This window comes from Orycteropus afer, unplaced genomic scaffold, assembly GCF_000298275.1.
Source record: "Orycteropus afer afer isolate SDZICR_OR568_19922 unplaced genomic scaffold, OryAfe1.0 scaffold00644, whole genome shotgun sequence".
Taxonomy (NCBI): Eukaryota; Metazoa; Chordata; class Mammalia; order Tubulidentata; family Orycteropodidae; genus Orycteropus; species Orycteropus afer.
This window is the reverse complement of record NW_006922231.1, coordinates 983,753-1,007,258: the sequence shown is the minus strand read 5'-3', so window position 1 is coordinate 1,007,258 and position 23,506 is coordinate 983,753. Positions and strand designations below refer to the sequence as shown.

At 38.4% G+C, this 23,506-nt stretch overlaps 1 protein-coding gene across 1 annotated transcript in view; it reads right to left on the bottom strand.

The window, feature by feature from the left end:
• The window catches only part of ELAPOR2 (endosome-lysosome associated apoptosis and autophagy regulator family member 2), a 206,033-nt gene that overhangs the window by 20,683 nt on the left and 161,844 nt on the right, over nt 1-23,506 (bottom strand). Inside the window, exons 7-14 of the mRNA XM_007956629.2 lie at nt 21,575-21,665; nt 20,875-20,977; nt 15,334-15,471; nt 13,544-13,807; nt 12,710-12,883; nt 10,170-10,359; nt 8,605-8,701; nt 7,488-7,589 (exon numbers count right to left, since the gene is read on the bottom strand). Coding sequence (XP_007954820.2) covers nt 7,488-7,589; nt 8,605-8,701; nt 10,170-10,359; nt 12,710-12,883; nt 13,544-13,807; nt 15,334-15,471; nt 20,875-20,977; nt 21,575-21,665 — 1,159 coding nt within the window. The remainder of the gene's footprint in view (nt 1-7,487; nt 7,590-8,604; nt 8,702-10,169; nt 10,360-12,709; nt 12,884-13,543; nt 13,808-15,333; nt 15,472-20,874; nt 20,978-21,574; nt 21,666-23,506) is intronic.

Genomic DNA, 23,506 nt, shown 5'->3' with positions numbered 1-23,506 from the left:
GGTCCCAGTGCTGTGTGTCTAGAACATTTATCATTTGATACCAGGTCACTACTGCTGAGCTTCTTTCATACGTGGCTTTTGTTGGTTTCTTGGCATTCTCCCATGTCATGGACTGAATGGTATTCCCCCAAAATATGCGCTGGAATCTAACTTCTTTGTCAACAGGTATAATTCCTTTTGGAATTAGATTTCTTGTTATGTTAATAAGGCTATGCCAATATAGGGTGTACCCTGAACCTAATCCCTTTGGAATTATAACAAAAAATGAAACAGAGGGACTCACATACTAGGGAAGATACTTCAACAAAAGCAAACAGCCACGACTCTAATTTGGACTTTCAACCTCCAGAACTGCGAGAAAACTAATGTTTGTCTTAAAGCCATCCGGTTGTGGTATTTCCGCTACTGTAGCACTAAGACGCTCTATCTCAGTATTCCAACAATGCTCTAGCATCAACAATGCTGTCTCTGGCAAGCTGCTAGCAACTCCTCTCAGAATTCCCACCTCAGAACGCTCAGTCTTTCTCTGCTGAGATGTTCTTGACCTTAGAAAGGACTCCTGAGTGGGGTCCCACTGCATCTTGTTTCAATCTTGTTTGCCCTGAGGCCAGATAGTATAAACGGCTATAACTGAAACCGCACGAAGTTTTTCTGACTCATGGCTTTGATTCATAGCTTTTAGATACGTTGTTGTTGCTGTTGTTGTTATGTGCCCTCGAGTTGACCCCAACACATAGAGACCCCTCCTTAGATTTCTGAGGCGGTTATCACTATGGAAGTAGTGCCCAACCTTCCTTCTGAGGGGTGGCAGGTGGGTTTGAACAGCCAGCCTTCTGGTTAGCAGCCAAGTGCCTTTGGCACTATTAAAATTCTATGAACCCCCTGCAAAAATATCCCGTCCTAAAGATTCTACCCTGGATAATTACCAAAAGCCAGAATCATCAAGATCAAGGTAAACTACATTAGCTGACACTCCCTAGCATTCTTTTATCTTTTTTTGTGGGAAAACAAATTATGTTAAAATTTTATTATCCATATTTCAAAATTGATTCTAAAACTTTATGTTCTGTGATATTTTTAAGTCATATTATAAGAATGGCCATTAGTATTTGAATTGTGCAATTTTAGCAATCTTGTATTAAAATTTTTCCATTTCTTGATCATGGCTTTTAGTTGCTTTTACCTTTGCTCACAATACTGTGATATGTCTCCTTACTTTTTAATGTTCTAAGACCTTAATTTGGTTTTAATCTTTTGAATTCCACTATCTTTCAAATTTAATTTGTGCAGATTTAGATATCTATTACCTCTCCAGAAATGGTGCAGGAGAAAAAGAAAACAAGGAAGTCATTCAACCAGTCATTGGTCTCTAGTTCTTAATGACTTAAAATTGATAGACTTTTTGGCTTGAATAGTCCTTCCCCAAAGATCAAAGATAACACTCCATTCGCATCCAATAGATCTGAGAACTTTGATAGAACTCTAAATCAAACCCTGTGTTGGAGCCCTGAATACTATCAGGACAGAACTGTGAAATATCCCCTTCTGTGAAATACAATATTCCCAGAAATTACACTTGTTAATGAAAATGAATTTGGACTTTGAAGGAGGTTTTGGTAAAAAACAATTTTGGACTGATCTATAAACTACTTAGACAGTGAAATACAGTCATAAGTTAAGAAAGAGAGAGATAATTTTTCTTCAACTCATAACCTTAATAAAGAAGAGCCTGTTTGGGGAAAGATGACTCATTTAAAAGACAGCACCAATAACCCACTGCTTGGTTGTGTTATCCTCTGGGATAAATGTTATATTTGCTTCTACGCTTAGTGTGCTGCTTTGCAAAGCTCTATCGATGAGGAATTAGAGGGAAAATGTCAAGATGAAAATCTGACGACATGGAAAGGACAACAGGCAGTCAGGAATCTGCACTGCATCTCAACCATGCAGCTCTAACCATGGAACCTGGGTTCTTGGTGTTTCCTAACATGTAAAATAAATGGGTTTCACTCAAGAATCTCTCATGTGCTATGGTATCTCTATTATCATAGTAAAAATGATTCCCTCTGTCCACTTCTTAATAATGTCTTTTCTATATAACTTTTTCACGAACAGAAATTTCTCATGTTTCTAAAGAACCCTTTGGACACAATGCTTATATCTAATTTTTTCCTAATGAAAGCAGAGCCCTCCAGTTCCTCTAGGATCATGATTAGAGGTTTGGGAAGCTTTTTAAGAGAAGGCTAGCCAGGCATTTACTTAAGAATATTAGTGTTCTGTTATATCAACAGTTTATTCTGTACTAAGGTAGAAACTACACTGTTGTTGTTGTTGTTAAGTGCCGTCGAGTCGTTTCCGACTCATAGCGACCCCATGCACAGCAGAACGAAACACTGCCTGATCCCGCGCCAGCCCCACAATCCCTGCTATACTTGAGTCCATCATCGCAGGCACCACCATCAATCCATCTCCTTGAAGGCCTCCCCCTCTTTCGTCGACCCTCCACCCTACCAAGCATGACATCCTTCTCCAGGGAATGGTCCCTTCTTACAACATGACCAAAATAGGTGAGACGAAGTCTGGCCATTCTTGCTTCCAAGGAGCATTCTGGCTGCACTTCCTCCAGGACAGATCTGTTAGTTCTTTTAGCAGTCCACGGTACTTTCAGCATTCTTCGCCAGCACCACAACTCAAAAGCATCAACTCTTCTTCGGTCTTCCTTACTCATTGTCCAGCTCTCACATGCATACCAGGCGATTGGAAATATCATGGCTTGTGTCAGGCGCACCTTAGTCCTCAATGAGATATCCTTGCTCCTCAGCACTTGAAACAGTTCCTTTGCAGTTGACTTTCCCAATGCTACACGTCGTCTAATGTCCTGACTGCTGCTTCCGTTGGCATCGATTGTAGAACCAAACAACGTGAATTCCTTGACAACCTCAATCTTCTCCATTTATTGTGATGCTGCTCATTGGTCCAGTTGTGAGGATTTTTGTTTTCTTTATGTTGAGATGTAATCCATACTGCAGACTGTATTCTTCAACCTTCATCAGTAGGTGCCTTAAGTCATCCTCACTTTCAGCAAGCAAAGTTGTATCGCCTGCATATCTCAGGTTGTTAATGATTCTTCCTCCAATCCTGATACCACGTTTTTCTTCATATAGTCCAGCTTCTCAGATTATTTGCTCAGCATATAGATTGAATAAGTGTGGAGAAAGAATACAACCCTGACGCACTCCCTTCTTGATTTTAAACCATGTAGTGTCCCCTTGTTCTGTTCGAATGACAGCCTCCTGGTCAAGGTACAGATTCCTCATGAGTACAATCAAGTGCTCAGGGATTCCCATTCTTCTCAATGTTATCCATAATTTGTCATGATCCACACAATCAAATGCCTTTGCATAGTCAATACAACACAAGTAAACATCTTTCTGGTATTCCCTTCCTTGAGCCAAGATCCATCTGACAACAGCTATGATATCCCTTGTTCCACGTCCTCTTCTGAATCCGGCTTGAACCTCTGGAAGTTCTCTATCAATATACTGCTGCAAACGTTTCTGAATTATCTTCAGTAAGATCTTACTTGCCGGTGATATTAATGATATTGTTCTATAATTTCTACATTCTGTGGGATCACCCTTCTTTGGAATGGGCACAAATATGGATCTCTTCCAGTCAGTTGGCCAGGTAGCTGTCCTCCAAATCTCTTGGCATAACTGAGTGAGTGCCTCCAATGGGGCATCTGTTTGTTGAAATACCTCAATTGGTATGCCATCAATTCCCAGAGCCTTGTTCTTCGCCAGTTCTTTCATTGCAGCTTTGACTTCTTCCTTCATTACCATTGATTCTAGATCATATGCCACTTCTTGAAATGGATGAAGATCGATCAGTTCTTTTTGGTACAGTGACTCTGTGTATTCCTGCCATCTTCTCTTGATGTTTCCTGCATCATTCAATATTTTGCCCTCACTGATCTGCACTGAAACTACACTAGAGGATCTCAAAAATCCACTCCAGCATTCAGATTTCATCTCCCACAGACATCATGCCGCTGACTTTTTATCTAAAACGTTTTACGACCTCCAGATACTTTGTGAAAGGCGAATCCAACCACAGTTACCCAACCAGACAGACAGGTTTGGAATACTCAATGCAGGGGAATAGGCAGCCTAGATAATTTGCTGTTCCCTCTAATTTCATAGGGAGTTCTGGTGGTGTAGTGCCTAAGGCATTTGACTGCTAACCAGAAGGCTGGTGGTTCAAACCCACCAGCCACTCCTCAGAAGGAAGACTGGGCAATCTACTTCTGTAGAGATACTGCCTTGGAAACCCAAGGAGGTGTCACTATGAGTCCAATCCCGGATCCCACTCAAGGGCAGTGAGTTTGGTTTGGTTTGGCTCTAATATCATTGAAATACACAGAAAATGCACGTTTCCCCTTTTCTCTACTTCATTCACTTTCTGTTATGTTTTTCCCATTTTCCCAGGGCTTGGGGTCTTCTAACATTTTCCCAGGTCACCTAGGGCCCCAAACAACATTTCTGCTGCCAAAGTCACCTTTGTCTGATTGGCTAAGATTTGTAGCCAAGAGAGGAGACATACTGGAGGGTGACAACCCTTCCTAACAGCAAAAGCCTTCTGTCAGGTATCTCCCAGTCTACACACGAGGCTCGAAGCTTCTCACTGCAGCACCCTCAAGATCTTAAAGCTTAAAAACAAAACAAAACAAAATGCATAGTAAGTCTATTTCAAAAGCAGCCTTTCCACTATATTAACATTTCTTTGGTGTTCGCAGGAAATCTTCATTCAGTCCTACAGCTAAAATATTGTAATTATTTCAGGAAAAACTGCGGTTTGCCATGTTCTGATCTCTGAGCTCCCCCTTGTGTCCTGATGGGAAATTGATGCAAAAAAGAACTAAAGGTCAACACATGTAGGTTTAGGGTCCAAGTAGTTCCCTAAAGCAGTGGTCCTCAAACTTCGTGTGCATCAGAGTTGTGCCAGTTACCAGTTGTTGTCCAGTCAGTTCTGACCCATGGAAAGCCCCCGAGTGTCCGTGTAGAGCTGTGCTCCATGGGTTTTCAGTGTTTTTTTTTTTTTTTTTTTACCTTTGGAAACAGATCTCCAAGATCTGTTTTTCCCCCAAGGCACCTCTGGGTAGACTCAAACTGCCAACTGCCAACCTTCCAGTTAGCAGCCAAGCATACTAACCATCTGTGCCACCCAAGGACTCCATCATCATCATAAGTAATTTTAAATAAAAATATAGTTGAAGTACCTCACCCTGTGGATCACACATTTTAAAACAGCTTTCCAGAAAACTGAAATGCAGAACAAAGTTTAAGAATCTCTTTTTTGGGAGGGTGGGGGTGGTGGGAAGAAGCCAAATCTCGAAAATCTGCATTAAGACTAATGACTCAAATTTTAATATGATTAGAATTACTTTAATAATAATTACTTTGTGTTTTTCAAAATTAATATTCCTGGGCTCAATATGCATAAGCTCTATAAGAAAGGCCCAGAAATCAACTTTTAAAATCAATATCTCAAGGTATTATGCTGCAGGGAATCTTAACAAACCTGCAAAAGATGTTCCCTATGTGGCAGACTGCTGAGCTCAAAAGAGAAACTTATCTTTTCTTCTACAAGCAAGCAAAAAAAAAGTCAGTTTCCCTATGCCATATTTAGGACCATGAGATTATTTTCTCTTTCATACTTTAAAGCATCAGAAGCCGCACTGGAGAAGTTAGATAGAGCGACATATTTTCTAAACTGCAGACCTAGTCACTTGTAACATCATCTGCTAGAGTGAGAGAATTGGAGACTTGGAGGACACATCACACAGCATCCAGGTAGGTTCCTAGAGCCTGCAGCTAAGTTCAAAAACAACCTGCAGGAAATACAGTAAGTACCTGAATTCAAGGCTATATGGTGGGATAGTGGATAGTGGATAATGGATAATGATGAAATAATGCTTTTATTGCTAGTATCACTTAACACCACTTCGTTTAAAGTGTAGTTTGCTGTCACTGATGCAAACCAGAGGGATCTAGTCTGGTGTCTCTAGCTTGAATTCTGGTAGAGGGATCTTTCACTGTATGATGCCTTTGAGCACCATATGCCCTGTTTCTTTCATTGATGGCTTTTACCTTTTTTAAAAAAAAAAAAATACTCCCCTCATCACAGTGTTTTCTTACTTGGAGTTGGTAACAAGAAAAATTAATTCATAGGTTTATGAGTACCAGAGAAACACAGCTGGTGAGAGGTGCATGTCAGTGTGCCTTTATATCCAAAAATAAGCTTAAAATACTACTTCACCATTGTAACTAATTTTAGGATACACAATTAGTTGAAGTAATGCCTAGACCACTGATTTCTTATCCTGGTATGACATAAGAAGGATCTGTTAAAATCCCTTGAGGGGTATTGTGAAACTCTCAACCATATAATTAAAGTAAATTTATTTTCTTTAAAAAAATACATGCTTTTTGTATACTGACAAAGAAAAATCTGCAAATCAAACTATGATCTCACAGTACCTTAACTCTAAAAAGATTAGAAATAATTAATATACTATTGAACAATAAAGATCTGTGAAAAATAAAAATTAGGAGGCATTTCAGTGTCTCCTAATGTTATAGAGGCAACCTTGCCATAAGTTGACAGTTCTTCTAAGTCTAAGGAGTTGTTTACTCTCCCCTAGTGGATAAGGCATTTAGCTGCTAACCAGAAGGTCAGTGGTTCAAACCCACCAGTTGCTTTGCAAAAGGAAGATGGGATAATCTACTTACTGTAAAGATTTACAGTCTTAGAAACACAATAGAGGTGACTATGAGTTGAAATCAACTCTATGGCAGTGAATTTGGTTTTTGAGAGTGTTCCCATCTATAGTAGACCATATTAAAAAGATCTAGACTGTGGAGAATTGTTGCCTCAATGACATCACTTAGATTAGCTGCTCGCTGATTCCATCACCATAAGTCATAAAACTGAATTATAAATAGGTCATATAAATTATCTACTCTGGCTCCCTGCCACTTACAGGGAAAGAAACTATGATTTGACATGAGATTACTTAGTCCAGAAATCCAGCTAGCTAATTGTAGATCCAGTACCATAACTCAAGGAAATTCCTAATTCAGCTTTCAAAGAAATGGGGGCTAAACATAAGAATAAATACAAGGATACAAACTTTTATAATTAACTGAATTATACCTTAGGTCATTTTTTAAAAAAAAAATAGACTTTTGAGATAAAAAGGATAAGAAAATGCCACTGAGGAGGCTGGGAAGTATTGTGATGAAGCAAGGACCTCCCCCTGTTAACAGGAATACAGCATTCCTATAATAAAAACCAACAGATTCTGTTCCCCTTCTGCATTCTACCTCACAAAGGATGTGCTTTAAAATAGTTAAAATTCTGGACAGCTTAGCTTTTTCACTATAAATAAACAGAAATGTGGAATAATCGAAGAGAAATAAGAATACCTGGGGACTGAAATCACTCCTGGTGCAGGTCTGTTAGGATTACACCTCATTTTCACAGCAGTTGACCGGCCATTAACACACGATGTTGTAGTTGTAGAGGACCTATTGTAAGGCAAATGATATTTTACCAAATGATAGGCCACAGATCACAAAGACTGAAATACTGTGCATATAACTGTTCCCAGGTTCTATGAACCAATGCTAAAATTATTAAAGTTCTCTAATTTATCATTGTAATCAAATTGAGCTCATTTGACTCCACTGTCTATGAAAAGTTGACTTTTTTCCCAGTAAAGTGATAAGCAACCATCAAGGTGTTTAGCTTAATTAAAACAAAACTTTTTAAAGAGAAAAGAGGTAATACCTACTTAAAGGTTGATATTTTGATATGCTGATTACAATTACTACCTACACAACAGAGTCTTCATATTGCCTGACTTAAAAGATTTTTTTTTTATATATTTGAAAGAAATTATATAAGGCTTTTTAAAAACTCCACATTTCCTACATTTACTGTCTTTCATTTAAGAAAGGAGCTGTGGTGGCATAGTGGGTAGGGCATTTGGCTGCTAACCTGGAGGTAAGCAGTTCAAACCCACCAGTTGTTCTCCAGGAGAAAGATGAGGCGATCTCCTTTTGTAAAGATTTACAGCCTTTGAAACCCAATGAGGGTCACTATCAGCCGGAATCAACTCAACGGCAGTGGGTTGTTTGTTTCTTTGTTTTTCTAAAGTGGGTTTTCATTTAAGAAGCAATAACTGATTTTCTATTAAGTACAAGCTCTGGTAGCCTAATGCCTAAGGCACTTGACTGCTAACCAGAAGGCTGGTGGTTCAAACCCACCAGTCACTCCTCGGAAGGAAGATGGGGCAATCTACTTCTGTAGTGATACTGCCTCGGAAACCCAAGGAGGGGTCGCTATGAGTCAGGTCTGACTCAACGGCACATAACAACAACAACAACACAAGCTACCAAGGGAGGCACAATGAGGTGACATAATATACCTTTCCCGCCACTAAGAACTTACAATCCATAATGGGAAATAAAATTCATGTCTGTGTGTGTTCTTTTTGATTTTTAAGAAAAGATAATCAAGGGAGGTAGTATCTTCACTTACTTATAAAAGAAATGCACATCTGGTAGTTGGCTTTGTGTAACTGGGAACATATCTTCTTTTATATTAATATTATGCAATGTTGTTTCAACTGTCACACCTAGATGACAATTTAAAAAGAAACTATTAAGCAACATGGAACAATTAGGTTTATTTACCTCGGTAGGTATAGATTAAAAATAACTTTACTTTGATGGAGTTTATACTATAAACATTGTATGAAATTAATGCATCCATGGCAAGAATATGAGACTTTTTAAGGTCTCCAGAATGAAAGAGAAAAGACTATACTTGCTGGCTTTGTGATCTTGCTTTACACTTCACTCCCCTGGGTCTTATTTTCTGAATCTGTAAAATGCTTGCAGTAATTCTAATGAGGTGTAAAGTCCCTTGCAGTTCTAAAATTTCAAAATTCTTCTATTAAAATTCTCTGCCTCTGATGACTTCACTAGCTTTTTGCTCACATTCAATATAAATATGTGACAAAACAAAAATTTGGGGGACATTTAATAATTTCTACAATCTAACCCCAAAATGTGCTTAATTTAAGAAACAGAAAAATATGGCATTTTCCCCATCTCCTATAGGGAAAACAGTGCAGAGCAAAAATGCAAGTAGTAACAGCAACCACTAGGGAGCTCTGGTAGCACAGTGCGTAAGGCAATTGACTGTTAACCAGAAGGCTCGCGGTTCAAACCCACCAGCCGCTCCTCAGAAGGAAGGTTGGGCAATCTACTTCCGTAGTGATACCACCTCAGAAACCCAAGGAGGGGTTGCTATGAGTCCGGTCCGACACCAGGGCACATAACAACAATGACAATAGCGACCGCGGCTTCTGATACCAAAGTTTTGATGTTGGGCACAAAGCTGTAACTGACCATGGTGCTGAAAAGTTAATGCTAAATTCCTCTGGAATCTAAGCAATGGTTCTCAAAGCTGGCTGTACACTGGAAATCACCACAGAAGCTTATTAAAACCACATACTCGTAACTTCTTCTCCAGAGATTCTAACAAAATTGATTCCTAAGAATCCTAATTACAGACCTGGATTCTTCTTCAACCCTCCCTGCAACTTCCAGGACCACCAAAATAGAAAGGGCAAATGGGGAATAAAATTCAGCATCCTCAGCTTTGCTACTTGTCACCAGCTTACTTCTGGTATGAGAAAAGATCATGAAACTAGTGTCAGGAATTATGATGTAGGTTTAGAGTGTGTTTACTGTTCTGATTTTTTTTTTTTTTTTTAGTTTGGGTTTTTTAAAGTATTTTGCCTCTTAAATTTCTGGAGATCTAATTAAAGACATAGGCCCTCTCTTTAGAATATCTCATATCACTTATGAATTAATACATACATTCAAAAGCTTCTTATACTCACTGAGATTCACTAATAGACCCCAGTTGCAGGAGCCTTTTTAGTCACATTACAAAGCCTGAATTTAGAATTACCTATGTAATTGTCTATAGTAAACACCAATGCAATGCAGTACAATGACAATTTATTGGTAATATAATTTTGGAATCTGTGAACACATATAGATGCACACATATATGAAACAAAGGAAGCTTACCTAAAAATGTATCTGCCAGAATGATCGACTGTGATGATAAGGCTGCTCGGAAACCCTTACTTTCAGAAGGAATAATAGTTGACTGGCATACAAATGCCCCGACCAGACTTGTGTCATCGTCTGACTTTCCTACCATTTCCTTTACTGTAAAGTCTGTTATGTTGTTGGTACAGAGAGCCATCTTCTTCCCCTAGGAAAACAAAGTCATAAAGGAGAGGTTTTCTCGGTGGTCAGTCTCTAAGCTAAATCTCAACTAACTAATACTACAATACTAAATACTGTAATAGTAGAACACTGGCTCTCTCCTCACCCCAGAGATTTTTATTTCACTCATCTGGTGTGGGGCCCAGGTACCAGTATTTTCTAAAGGCTTCCTAGAGATTTCCAATGTTTACCAGGGTTGAGGGTCACTGTGTTAAAATTAACAGTGTAATGTGAGGCTACGCTACTTCTCCCACCATGAGAATCAGTTGTGCTGAAAGCAAGCCATCTGACTTAAAGAAAGAAAAGTCACCTATGAAATTCTCATCTCAAGGACAACAACATATACAAAGAGATTAGCAAACTGCTGGTGAAGGTTGTAATGCCAAGGAAAAGGATTTGCTCTTCCTTCTCTACATGTGGCAGAAAGGTAATGTGAAGTCTGAAGAAGAAAACATAAAAGGCATATCGGAAAATCATAGGATATCATGATCTGAGTTCTATTCCATTGGTCACTGCATGTTTCTTTTTTCACCTTAAATTTATTCATCTTAAATTCCATGATCATTTGCAGGATGTCTGGAAGGTACAATTTATAAAAATTGGAAAATTGTTTAACTATCCTATTGTTGTTATTGGCCATCAAGTCAATTCAGACTCGGCGATCCCATGTGTGTCAGAGTAGAACTGTACTTTAGAAGTTTTAGAAGCACGATCTCCAGGGTGTTTTTCAGAGATGCCTCTCATGGGTCCAAAATTTCAACCGTTTAGTTATTAGTTGAGGGCTTAACCATTTGTGGCACCTAGGGACTCCCTGTTCAAATATAGTGTGCTTAAATATATTTCAGTGCCACTAACTAAGCCTGCTCTATTGATTCTACAAAGAATTGTAAAAATAAAACAGAAACACTGTTTTATCAGTCTTCGAGGTATAAATTGCATTGATGGAAGTAAAGAAAGTATAAACCTTTCTCTTCCTTAATGTTTCTAGCTATCCTAACCTATAAGATTCACCCCTTCCATCAAGCTTTCAATACAAGTGTGATACACTTTGACCAAACTGAAAATAAAATGTTGAAGCCAGCACAGAAAAATGATGGGAAAGAGCAGAGATAAAATATTGAGAAAGAGGAAAAGAGCAGAGACTAAAATGAAGAGAAAGAGAAGAAAAGGAAAGGAAAGAGAAGAACAACAGAAGGAGATAAGAAGATAGAAGAAGAGACATTGGTAATATAAGAATAAGATTGAGAAGTGTGATTTATAATGGAATTAATCTTATTCACTACTTGACACACTAATTAAATAACAAGTATTCAATATTTATTTATTTGTTGAGTGAACTGAGTGGTCAATTAAGTGAATGTGTTAGATCATCCTGAGTATTAAGACAGGACAAATGACATGCCATGTAAAATTTATAGATCTTTTTTGTTTCAGAACTTCTATTACCATTAGATTTGTTTATATTCCTTTGCACAAAGTTTGCAACAACGTTTCATAATGAAGACAACTAAAAGTATAGGAGTCAATATGGAAAGTGAGAGGGAGGAAATGCTTTATTTTGTTCTCATTCTTGCTAATTGTCTATATGTACTTCCCAACCCTATTCTCATTTAAAAAAAAACTCACTGCCACCAAGTAAGATCCAACTCATAGCAACCGCTCATTGGGTTTCCAAGGCAGTATTACTACAGAAGTAGATCACCAAATCTTCCTTCTGAAGAGTGGCTGGTGAGTTTGAACCATTAAAATTCTGGGTATAAAGTCCTCTAATTCTTCCCAATACTAGTATCAATTAAGGTTCCAATTCTTCTCAAAGAAAAAAATTCCATTGCTTATATATAGTGTGTTATTAACAGAGGCTTACCTAATGCAATGACATTTGTCATCTGCATATACTTTTTATTTTTGGACAAACTTCCTCTTGGAAGTCTTTTTATTCCCCCTTTTAAAACAAAATTTACAAAATTCACAATTTAAACCACAGTAAAACTTTCCAAACCACAGTTGCCTGCCAAACAATAGTTGAAATTGACAAGCCTGATCTACTTTAAAAAAAGAAAAGAAAGAAAGAAAGATCCCTAAAGCACATCACAGCTGCAAGCTTTGGGGTTCAAATGACTGGATAAGTACTTTGATGGACTGAGAACCAGACAAGGTGGCCCTTGGTAGAAAAAGATGCCAACATGCTAGGAAGCAACAGCGATGTAAGCAAGAAAAGCTCAGCTTCTGACACTTGATTGTTAGTTTCCAAAGAGATTTTTTCGGCCCATCAAGACAAGAAAATATCAATCAGAGCTGAAAATTAACTCCATCTCACCTTGACAGCCAGAACTTACCTCATGCCCACATAAACTGATATTGAAGAAATGATAGTACTTTGTTCCTTTGGAGGTGAAGCTGGGACCATTCATTAATGAGCCAACACTACTGAGGTTGCTAAAGTCATAGTGCAAACTCTGGTTTTCTTTCTCATGGTAGAAAAAGCAGTCACTGTAGCAAACTGAGTGGTCCTTTGATCAAAGATGAAGAAATGTAGAAAAAAAAATACAGCAGGAAAGAAAGGATTAGCTGCTACTGAAAATGATTTTCAAAACTAAGTTCTCGGTTTAAAAGCTATTTTAGTACTTTGGTTTTAGTTTTGTCTTATCACATTAATATAGTGAATTCCTAAATTCTGCCTAGATTTTTCTAGGCAAATTTCAAAAGGTTCAGAATATTTTTAAATATTTAAACACCAGAGTAATGTTATTCTAAGACTAGTTTCTTATTAAAAGCAAAATTAAGAAATAGTCGAAACTCTGTTATGCCAGTTTAAATACATAATAAAATCATGGTCTCTCTTTCACCTATAACACAGAATCAGTCTTCAGTACAGCAAAATCTTTAGCAATCATAGCATCCACCTTAACAGAAAGCATAAGAAATCAGTTTTTGTATTTTGGGAAAGTATTCTTATTTAGGGACTTTCCTTAATATTCTATACAGCCCATTAGCCGGTACTTTACTGGTACACATTAAATGTACAATAATATAAGAGGAGGGAGAACAGAAAATTTCATTTTTCTGCATAAATAATAACTTCACATTTTCTGGAGAAATATTAAGGAGTACTTGAGAGTCTCCATTAAAATGTCCTTTCACAGGGATAACCGAAATGTAGACCCACTTACCTGAGTGCTTTTACTCCCAGGCCCACAGGGAATACAAGCCTCCTTGCCATAGACTTGATGTATGGACAGGTAGGTGTCAGGTGGACACTCCTTGCACTGGTTGGTTTCTTTCTCAATGTAGTGGCCTGGGGGGCAGGGGACACACGATGAGCCTGACTGTTCAGAACCGAGGGCACAGGCACGGCATGAGGATGCCACCCCATCAACTGCATTAGTGGCTGTGATAGAATATATCTTCACCATATCATTGATGAACCGTCTATTCTAAAAAAAGAGCAGAAAGTAATGACTTCTGCCTGGAGGTTTAATTAAACAATTAGATTTTTCCTTCTTATGTTGCTATCACCAACATAACTAAGCAGAGTACTCCAGTCTAACAGTTTGTAACTGACAATGAATTAATATCATTCTTATTCAGTTCTTATAAAAACAGTCTTAAATCTTGACACTAGAAGCTATTTTCCACTATAATGGAGTTCCAGAAATTTTGCCATAGTATGTGTTAATTGATAAAAACTCAGGCATATCAATAGACTTTATGTCTAGAAGAACAGGTATGGTTTAATAAAGGAGTGACTTTCGCTCCCATAATTGTACATTCAGATATAAGCCTAAATCTAATGATATAATAGATATAAGTTGATAGTAGGCAGGGTAGAAAGAGACTTTAAGTCTTGGAAGACTCCAACTCTGGTTCTCCCATAAACACCAACCATATAACACTGAAGTACTCAAACCACTTCTTTGGGCCTTCCTTCCTCTTTCCAGCACTTTCCACACCAAACATATTCTGATTTCTACTAAAGGGACACAGAACAGAGAACAAGAACTTGGGCCCTTACACTTTACTTTCTTGTAACCTGGTCCATGAAATGTGTCACCAAGCAGTGGAGATCATTCTACTCTAATTCGTACAGTGAAGAGTTACCACAGGCTACATAATGCTTTCTGTTGTCTGGGACAAAGATAAAAGAAAGGCAAGGGAAAAATAGAGTTCCACAACATGGTCGTGGTCCACATGAAGGTAACCTGGACACTCCACAATAACTGGAGTCAGTCAAGTAACATCTGGGGAAAGGGTACCCCAGTGAGAGTCTAAAGAGGAAATGTTCTGCATTTGCCGCCACAGTGTGAAGGCAGCATCTGAACAAGTGGTTTACCTTGTTCTCATCTTGAAAGGCCCATTTTATGGATGTCAACAAATAGCTGTACCAAGAAAGTGCCAGTTCTGCTACTAGTAAAATCCACAGTGGAATCTGCTTAGGGGAGGACTGGGGTCTATTCTAGCAGGGAAATAAAGGTAAGTAAGTCTGTGTGTTAACCAAATTGTATGTACACACGCTTTCCAGGCTGTAAAAGGAGACATTATAGTAATGAAGTAATAAACCACCACCAGTTAATGGCTTCTAGACAAATGCAAAACCATTGAGATGAAGAAGAAGAAAGTTGCCAGCTTTTTCAAAGCCTCAGAAAGCTTTAAAAGTAAGTTTTTAAGTAAATCCAAAATTAGACATTTTTTCTCATGTTTCAAACAGCTATATTTCTTTAGAGTTCAGAACAATTTAAAGATACATTGTGTTAATGCATGTCATCCATGCTTACCCTCAACAAAAAAAAAATCTAACAATATTTATCATTCCTATATCAATCCACTCTACAACCAAGTGATTACTTTCACGAAGTAAAAAGCTAAGGTTTTTCCTCCAGTACAGGAGTGAGAGTACGTAGTACTCTGTGAATATCTACCAGGGGCATCAATTTTGTGCTGAAAAAGGGGGCTTGCAACTTACATCTTGACCCTGATTAGTTCTCTGGAATGCCCATGTAAATGTAAATGTTGCATTCTTGAAGATGATGTGGGTATAAGCTTGTTTTTCTTTGGTTCCACCCCATGATTCTACCACATTGGTACTTTTTCTATTAATATCCTGTAATACAGTAAAAAAATATATGTAAATAGAGCACAAACTAAGTATTAATATAAGTGTATATACATTACAAATGTGTTTTTATTTACATAATAAACCCTGTATAGCTCACGAATATTTATCTGCAGAATATATATATATATATATATATATATATATATATATAAAACTCTAGAATTCCCAAAACTTCCCTTCAAGTCTGCACAAGCACCTTACTCAGTTAGGACTCATAATATATCAACCACATTGTCACTATAACTTGATAGAAATTTCAAACAATAGTGTGTTGATGGTTTCTTTTGTGTGTGTGTTTGTGTGTCTCATTTAGGAAAATACATTTATAAGGGGAAGCATAATTCCTCAAACTTTTCATAGTAAACTAGGATCCTCATAGAATGGAAAGGCTTTGCAATTTTATGTTTTTCCTTGAAAGATTCTGACAGGCAGCGTTTGCATTAGAATCATAAATGCTCCCTGAATTAACTCTGGCAACTTCCACTTTTACTCACATGCAGGTTAACCAGGATGTTATTTTATGTGCATAGTCATAATTATAATAATCATGAAACATTCTCTTGCATATACTTGAATTTCAAAAGGTTTAATTTGTATGACATATAATTTCTAACCAGAAGGCTAGCAGTTCAAACCCACTCCTCGGAAGGAAGATGGGGCAATCTACTTCCGTAGTGATACTGCCTCGGAAACCCAAGGAGGGGTCACTACGAGTCATGTCCAACTTGACTGCACACAACAACAACAAGTTTCCTGAGCTAAACTCAATATTTAGAATAGTCATACTAATTGTGAAAATAAACCGTATGCATTCATTAACATGGCTAGAAAGCAAATATAATAAGCCAACCAAATAATATAATATGCATTGTTGTTGTTGTTATGTGCCCTGGAGTCGGACCCGTATCATAGCAACCCCTCCTTGGATTTCTGAGGCAGTATCACTATGGAACTAGATTGCCCAACCTTCCATTAGATTTATTTAAAATAAAAACTAAGACTAACCCTGGATTTTCTAATTAGTCTTCCTTGCAGAGAACCTGATAAATGACTTAGAAACTTGGGTGGGGACAAAAAGGGCAGCATTTGTCCCAGGATAAAGTACAGAAGGCAGAAAGGGACAGGAGGGAAGGATGAATGGAAGGGGAAATACAGACAGGAAGTGGGAAGAGTGCTATTACATTGTGGGGACTAGAATCAATGTTAGAAGGCAAAATGCATATGAATTACTGAATGGAAAGCTACTTTGCTCTGTAAAGTTCCACTCAAACCACAATAGAAAGTTTAAAAAGAAAGAAACTTGGGTGAGTTTCAGTTTGTTATTTGGGAAACTGGCAAACATCCAAATGTTCTTGGAATATTCATATTTTTGGAATTACAAAATATACTTGTTATGTTGTTGTTGTTGTTATGTGCCATCGAGTTGGACCTGACTCATAGTGACCCCTCCTTGGGTTTCCGAGGCAGTATCACTACGGAAGTAGACTGCCCTATCTTCCTTCCGAGGAGTGGCTGGTGGGTTTGAACCGCCAGCCTTCTGGTTAGCAGTCAAGTGCCTTAGGCACTATGCTACCAGAGCTCCTACATGACAAAAATCCCCACATCATCGAGTAACCAAACCAGCACATCTCTGTGTCCAAAAATGAGTTTGTAGGATACAGATTGTACTTCACTCACTGAACACCATTTCTCTGGGTCATAATAAGTGGAATTTACTATAAATAATATCACCTTAGGTACCTGGGTGGCGCAAATGGTTAAGCATTTCAACTATTAGACGAAAGGCTGGCAGTTGAAACCCATCCAAGGGCATCTCAGAAGACAAGACAGGCCTGGAGATCTGCTTCCAAAAGGCCACAATCTTGAAGACGCTATGAAGCACTGCTATTCTGCACACATAGGGTCACCATGAATTGGAATTACTCAATAGCAGCTAACAACAACATTACAACCTTACATTTGTAAAGCATTACATGGTTTTCATATGATACCTGTCTCAAAAAAGAAAAGAAAAAACCCCTGAGAGTACATCAAATCACACAGAAGAGGAAAGAAAAATTAGCAGATTCTGCTTGGAACTAAAAACTCCGGGTCTAATTTACAAAATAAATAACACTTTATCCCTACCCTCAGGAGCATCTGGTCAAGTGAGAAAGACAAAAATATAAATAAATTCTTGTAATTAAGATAGGATTTTTTCAAAAGTTTTTAGAAGCACACTGGAGAGAGTGTTAACTTTACTTATAGGAATAAGAGAAAGCCTCCCAGAAGAAGTAAAATTTAAGCTAGCTTTTAAATATGACTGGGAGTTCACCAGGCAAAACACAAAGAAAAATGTAATTTTAGCTTAGAATGTCAAGCACAGGAAATAAAAAAAGTACGTGGTGATCACTGACATTAACAAATTTAGAATGTCTAGGAGCTCTGGTAGCATAGTACCTAAGGCACTTGACTGCTAACCAGAAGGCTGGCGGGTCAAACCCAGCAGCCACTCCTCAGAAAGAAGGTTGGACAACCTACCTCCGTAGTGATATCACTCAGAAACCCAAGGAGGGGTCGTTATGAGTCGACAGCATGTAACATCAACAACAGGGTAAACATTGAGAAGTAGGTTTGGTAACAGAGGCTCAGGAAAGAGTACCAAAAAAAATCATTCAGAAGCCAAGGAATGTGAAGTATAAACTATTGTTTAGTGGTTCTCAAACGTTGGCATGCATCAGAATGAATGACTCTCAAGTCTTCTAAAATACAGATTGCTGGGCCCCTTCCCAGAGTTTCTGATTCAGTAAGACTAGGGTGGGGCCTGGAATTTTGCATTTCTAACAGTTCTCAAGTGATGCTGGTCCTAGAGCCATACTCTGAGAACCAATGCTGGGGGGGTGGGTACCACCAACAGTAAGGGGGTAGATTTGTTGTTGACACCACTGCCATAACTTTGAGAAGTGACTAAGTTGGGATAATTTTGACAGCAACATGAATGACAGTGGAGATGAGAAAAATGAAAGATGATGACTCAATAGTTTATTTGAGAAAACCAAACCAAAACAAGACAAACTCTTTGCTGTCTGTCCATCCAGACTCATAGGAACCCAATAGGACAGAGTAGAACTGCCCTACAATGTTTCCAAAGCTGTAATCTGTGAAAGCAGACAGACACATCTTTCTCTTGCAGAGTAGCTGGTGGGTTCAAACCACCAACCTTACAGTTAGCAGCCAAATGCTTCACTGCTGTGCCACCAGAGCTCCTTTGAGAGATATTACAACAAACAAAAAGCAAACTCACTGCGACAGAGTTGATTCCAACTCATAGTGACCCCCAAGGGGTTTCTAAGGCTAAAAGTCTTCATGGAAGTAGATGGCCCCATATTCCTTCCACAGAGCAGCTGGTGGGTTTGAACCACTGACCTTCTGGTTAGCAAATGCCTTAACCACTATACCACCTGAGCTCCTTTGAGAGATACTTGTTGTTGTTGTTGTTGTGTGCCGTCGAGTCGCCCCAACTCATAGCGACCCCTCCTTGGGTTTCCGAGGCAGTAACACTACGGAAGTAGGATTGCCCTTGAGAGATACTAGAGGTCCACATTTGAGCAATGGCATTGAGCATGAAAAAGAGCTAACAGATTAAAGAAATCATTCCGAGTTGGGAGAATTGAAGATTTATTGTTATCTGAATTACAAGAGACGAATGTGTTGAAAATTATTTATGATCTTTAACTGCTACAAAGTTAATAATTTTTTTTAAGAACAAAATAGTCTGTCTTCATTCAAGCTATTAGTAATGCACTGCCATCGAGTCAGATCCGACTCACAGCGACCCCTCCTTGGGTTTCTGAGGCAATATTACTACGGAAGTAGATTGCCCAACTAGATTGCCCAACTTTCCTTCTGAGGAGTGGCTGGTGGGTTTGAACTGCCAGCCTTCTGGTTAGGAGTCAAATGCCTTAAGCACTTTGTCACCAGAGCTCTCAAGCTATTACTAATTGTAGGTAAATGTTTAAATCTCCATACGTCTATCCCATGAGGGAAACTGTGATAGTTGGAGCTGTGTGTCAACTTGGCTGGACCCCAGTTCTGTGTGGTTGTTCCCATGATCAGATGACTGTGTTGTGAGTGGCCAGTCTGCCCAAGGGGAGGTTCTCTAGGGGTGTGGCCTGCTTCCAAGATATCCAGGGACATCCTGGGAAGAGCCGCATTCCTTGAGGGGTTGGAACCCTGGTGTGCGAACTACAGACTTCCATGAGTGAGCAGCCCACCGCTCGGCCTGGAGATCTCAGATTCGTCTTTTTTTGGAGTCAACAACCAGTGTACTGCATGCCAGCTGAATCTCTCGGCCCCCCTGTGCTTGCAGAAGCCAAGGCGGCCACAAGCCCCATCTCCTCCAGAGACTTGGACTTCTCGGCTTGGACTTGTCAGCTTCTATACGCTTGTGAGCCATTTTCCTAAGATAAATTTCTCTCTCTCTCTCTCTCTAAATATATATATATACTTTGCTGGTTTTTGTGTTTCTCTAGAGAACCCAATCTAACACAGAAACTGTTAAACTATTAACTTGCTACTAAAGGCTCATTGGGGAAAAAAGCAAAAAACAATATATATTTGAGTGCATACTTAATTGTAATGCTAATATCTTAGCTAACAACCTACTGATGCCCACAAAAGGTCTTAGTAAATTTTGTGCTGCTACTTTTCTCAAGCTAATAGTTGAGATTTATATCACACCGTGTAATTAAAAAAATGAGTGAGGTTACGATGTGTACTTAGTAAAGACCTGTGTCCCAATTTATTACATTTAACAAGGAAGAGTTTTCTTTCTTCCCAATGCTCTGTCACCTTCATTTTCTGCCCTCTTTTATTAATATGTCTTTTTCCTCCTGATAATTTGAATTGCTGAGTAGTCATTAGGGGAGAATTTTCATTCTGTTGGTGATATGACATGTTTGAAGGAATTTTCTACAAGATTAGTAATCCCTGTCTCTGTCAGTTACCTGGCCCACTTCTTTCCATCCTGCCCATGAGGTATGAACATACCCACTAGGGTTCCTTTCTATGTGGACTTTAAATCAAATGAAACTCACTGCTGTCAAGTTGGATCCAACTCATAGCGACCCCTCCTTGGGTTTCTGAGGTGGTTATCACTACGGAAGTAGAGGGCCCAACCTTCCTTCTGAGGAGTGGCTGGTAGGTTTGGACTACCGTCCTTCTGGTTAACAGTCAAATTCCTTAGGCAATACAGGGACTTATTTAGATATTTTTTAATGTTTTTGGGAGGCCCCAAGAACAGCAAGAAAAATAGGATTCTTACCCCAACTTGCATAGTTAAATTAATTCATAGTTTAAAAAGAATGCTAAGCTTAGAAACCTGTCTTCCAAAGGCCCTCTTTCACTTACCACCATGAAGTACAAAACACAGTCAGCTGAACAAAGGGTCTCAAAGACAAAGGTCAGTCTTCCTAGTTCAGAACCTGTAGCTCCAGTAACAGATGTTGGTGGTCTATTGGACAGAGTAGAACAGCAATATTTTATGGTAGGTTCTAAATTCAATTTGGAGCAAAATTAACCTATTTTTCTTTTCATTAAGCTAAAAATCACACTCTTCTCTTCCTCCAACCTCTTGCCCTACCACACCTCCTTCCTCACTCAATCTCTGAATGCCATGCTAAAGCAAAAAAATGAAATAAGAGAGAGATTCTTACTGGGAAATTTTGAATGTGGAAAACTAAAGACTGAAGAAGTTTTAACATACTATCTTATGTGTAACCCTGAGAAAAATAAATAAGCCAAAAGAGACTCCTGCAAACAATTTGGACTATGACTTCTCTCGATTCAACACCCAAGAATCATGGTTATTGTAGCATTTGGCTATAATATTGTTAACATTGTTCAGTGTCATTTCAGTAATATAGAATATAGTTTCTCAATCACTGATTCTTTAGGTATTCTTAAACAGAATACATCACCCTTTGACCATTTCTTTCCTGAGTTCTTTACAATACTAACATATTTTATAATGGCAATCCTATTTCAATTATTTTTATGAGAGACAGGTATGAGGATTCTTACAGAAGAGAAGCAGAATTGGTTTCCTTACTTAAATCCTGGGATATGCAAGTTTAAGATCAGGTAATCATTATCTGAGCCTCCAGCCCCACTCTGGATATGATCTCCAGCCACCTCCCAACCTGGAAGTGATAGAAGTCATTCTTATTAATAAAAATCCCATTAATGTTTTCCAACAATGTTTTAAAATAAGATTTAAAAAGATGTATCAACATTTAAAGTTAGAAATAACCCCAAAGAATCCCTGTTTATGTTTCAGTTGCACAGAGCATGCAGAGTTAGACTCCTTGATACCAACAAAGATATTCCGTATGATTCCCCGGAAGGAACCAAGTCAATGTTTTGCATAAAATTTATTTAATAGGAGAACTAATAATGAGACATGACTTTTTAAAAACTAAAACAGATGGTCTTTATCCATTCTAATACATTAAGATGAAAATTTTGTGTCTTCAAATAACCAATGGGAAAGAAAAAGTTCAAGTTACCTAAAAAAGATTTAGGGTCCTGAGCTCTTTCTTACAGTTTGCTGTATTGCTATTCTCTAGTTTAGTCTCTGCTCAGGCATTCATCCTTTTATTTATTTATTTATTTATTTTCATTCCACTAGCATTAACTGAGTGTCAAGCTCTATACCAGACACTGGGCATAGAAAGGTAAGACAACATCTATCATCTTCAAAGCGTCAGAAGAATATGAGAGACAGACACTGTTAACAGAATGGGGTGAAAGAGTTGTGCATAGGTTATATGAGGTCTGTCCTGTGCACAGAAACAGCCAACATACCAAAGGCTGAAACAATTAAATGAAAGAAGCATTCTCACACACCCTGTCAAGTAAGGTTAGTAATTAACAGCAATGTCTTAGCATTGACACTTCTGTCTTTAAAAGAAAATATCAATATCTGCCACTTTAAAGAGAGAGACTTTGGAAGAGACTGTAATGAGTGCTAGATTTGAAGACTATAAGCAGTTATAGAAAGATGATGTGTTAAATACACATAAACCAAGCTAGTCTAAAAATGATACGTACTACTCTACTTACTGATGAGAGAAATGTCAATTGTTCTGCTGTCTAAATGTTCGTGTGGTCGTAAAGAGATATACGCACGTATCAACTCCAAATATTAAGTGTTGAGAAGCTGCAACACAATCTGACCCAGGAGAAAACAGGTCCCTGACTGCAGTGTAGTAATATGGGAAGCATTTAAGTTTAGAGAAAGACTGCAAACGTGTGGGTTAAAGGAGGAGAGAGAAATTCTCACATGGAGCAATTCCATACCAAGACAGGGAGAACTTTATGAATGTTTCTGTAAGAACACCTGTGTACTGTTCAGAAATGCCGCAGTGAGGGATGGAATAGCAGGAAAGGCCAGAGAGAAGAAAATAATAGATGAATAGCAGAGGGATAAGTTTGGAGGGCACTAATACTTCTACAAGAGGCAGCAAACATTTCTTAGGTGTGAACATTATCCAGAATGTTCACAGACATGCACTGGTGATAATAAAGGAACCTAACCCTTTGCAGGTCTAGACTTGGAACTCCAGATTGACAGAAAAAGGAGAGAGCAAGGGAAGCCACACACAAGATAATGAATTGGTCAAGGACAAAAGGAAGACCATGACCTCAAAGGAAACTGATAGGCCAGTATTAATCTAAGTGCCTTAAGGTATAGTCCAGAACTGCCCAAGAGAAACATGTGAACCACAAATGTGACCCACACGTGTAATTCTATATTTTCTAATAGCCATATTAAAGAAGTGAAATTGAATGTAATATATTTTATTTAACCTAATTATCTAAAACATTTTCATTTCAATATGTAATCAATACTAAAATTATATATTCTACTAAAGATTTATTTCTACGCACCTGTTCTACAACTATGTGAAATTCACACTAAGAATATATATGTTGTTGTTGTTGTTATGTGCCATCGAGTCGGCCCCGACTCATAGCGACC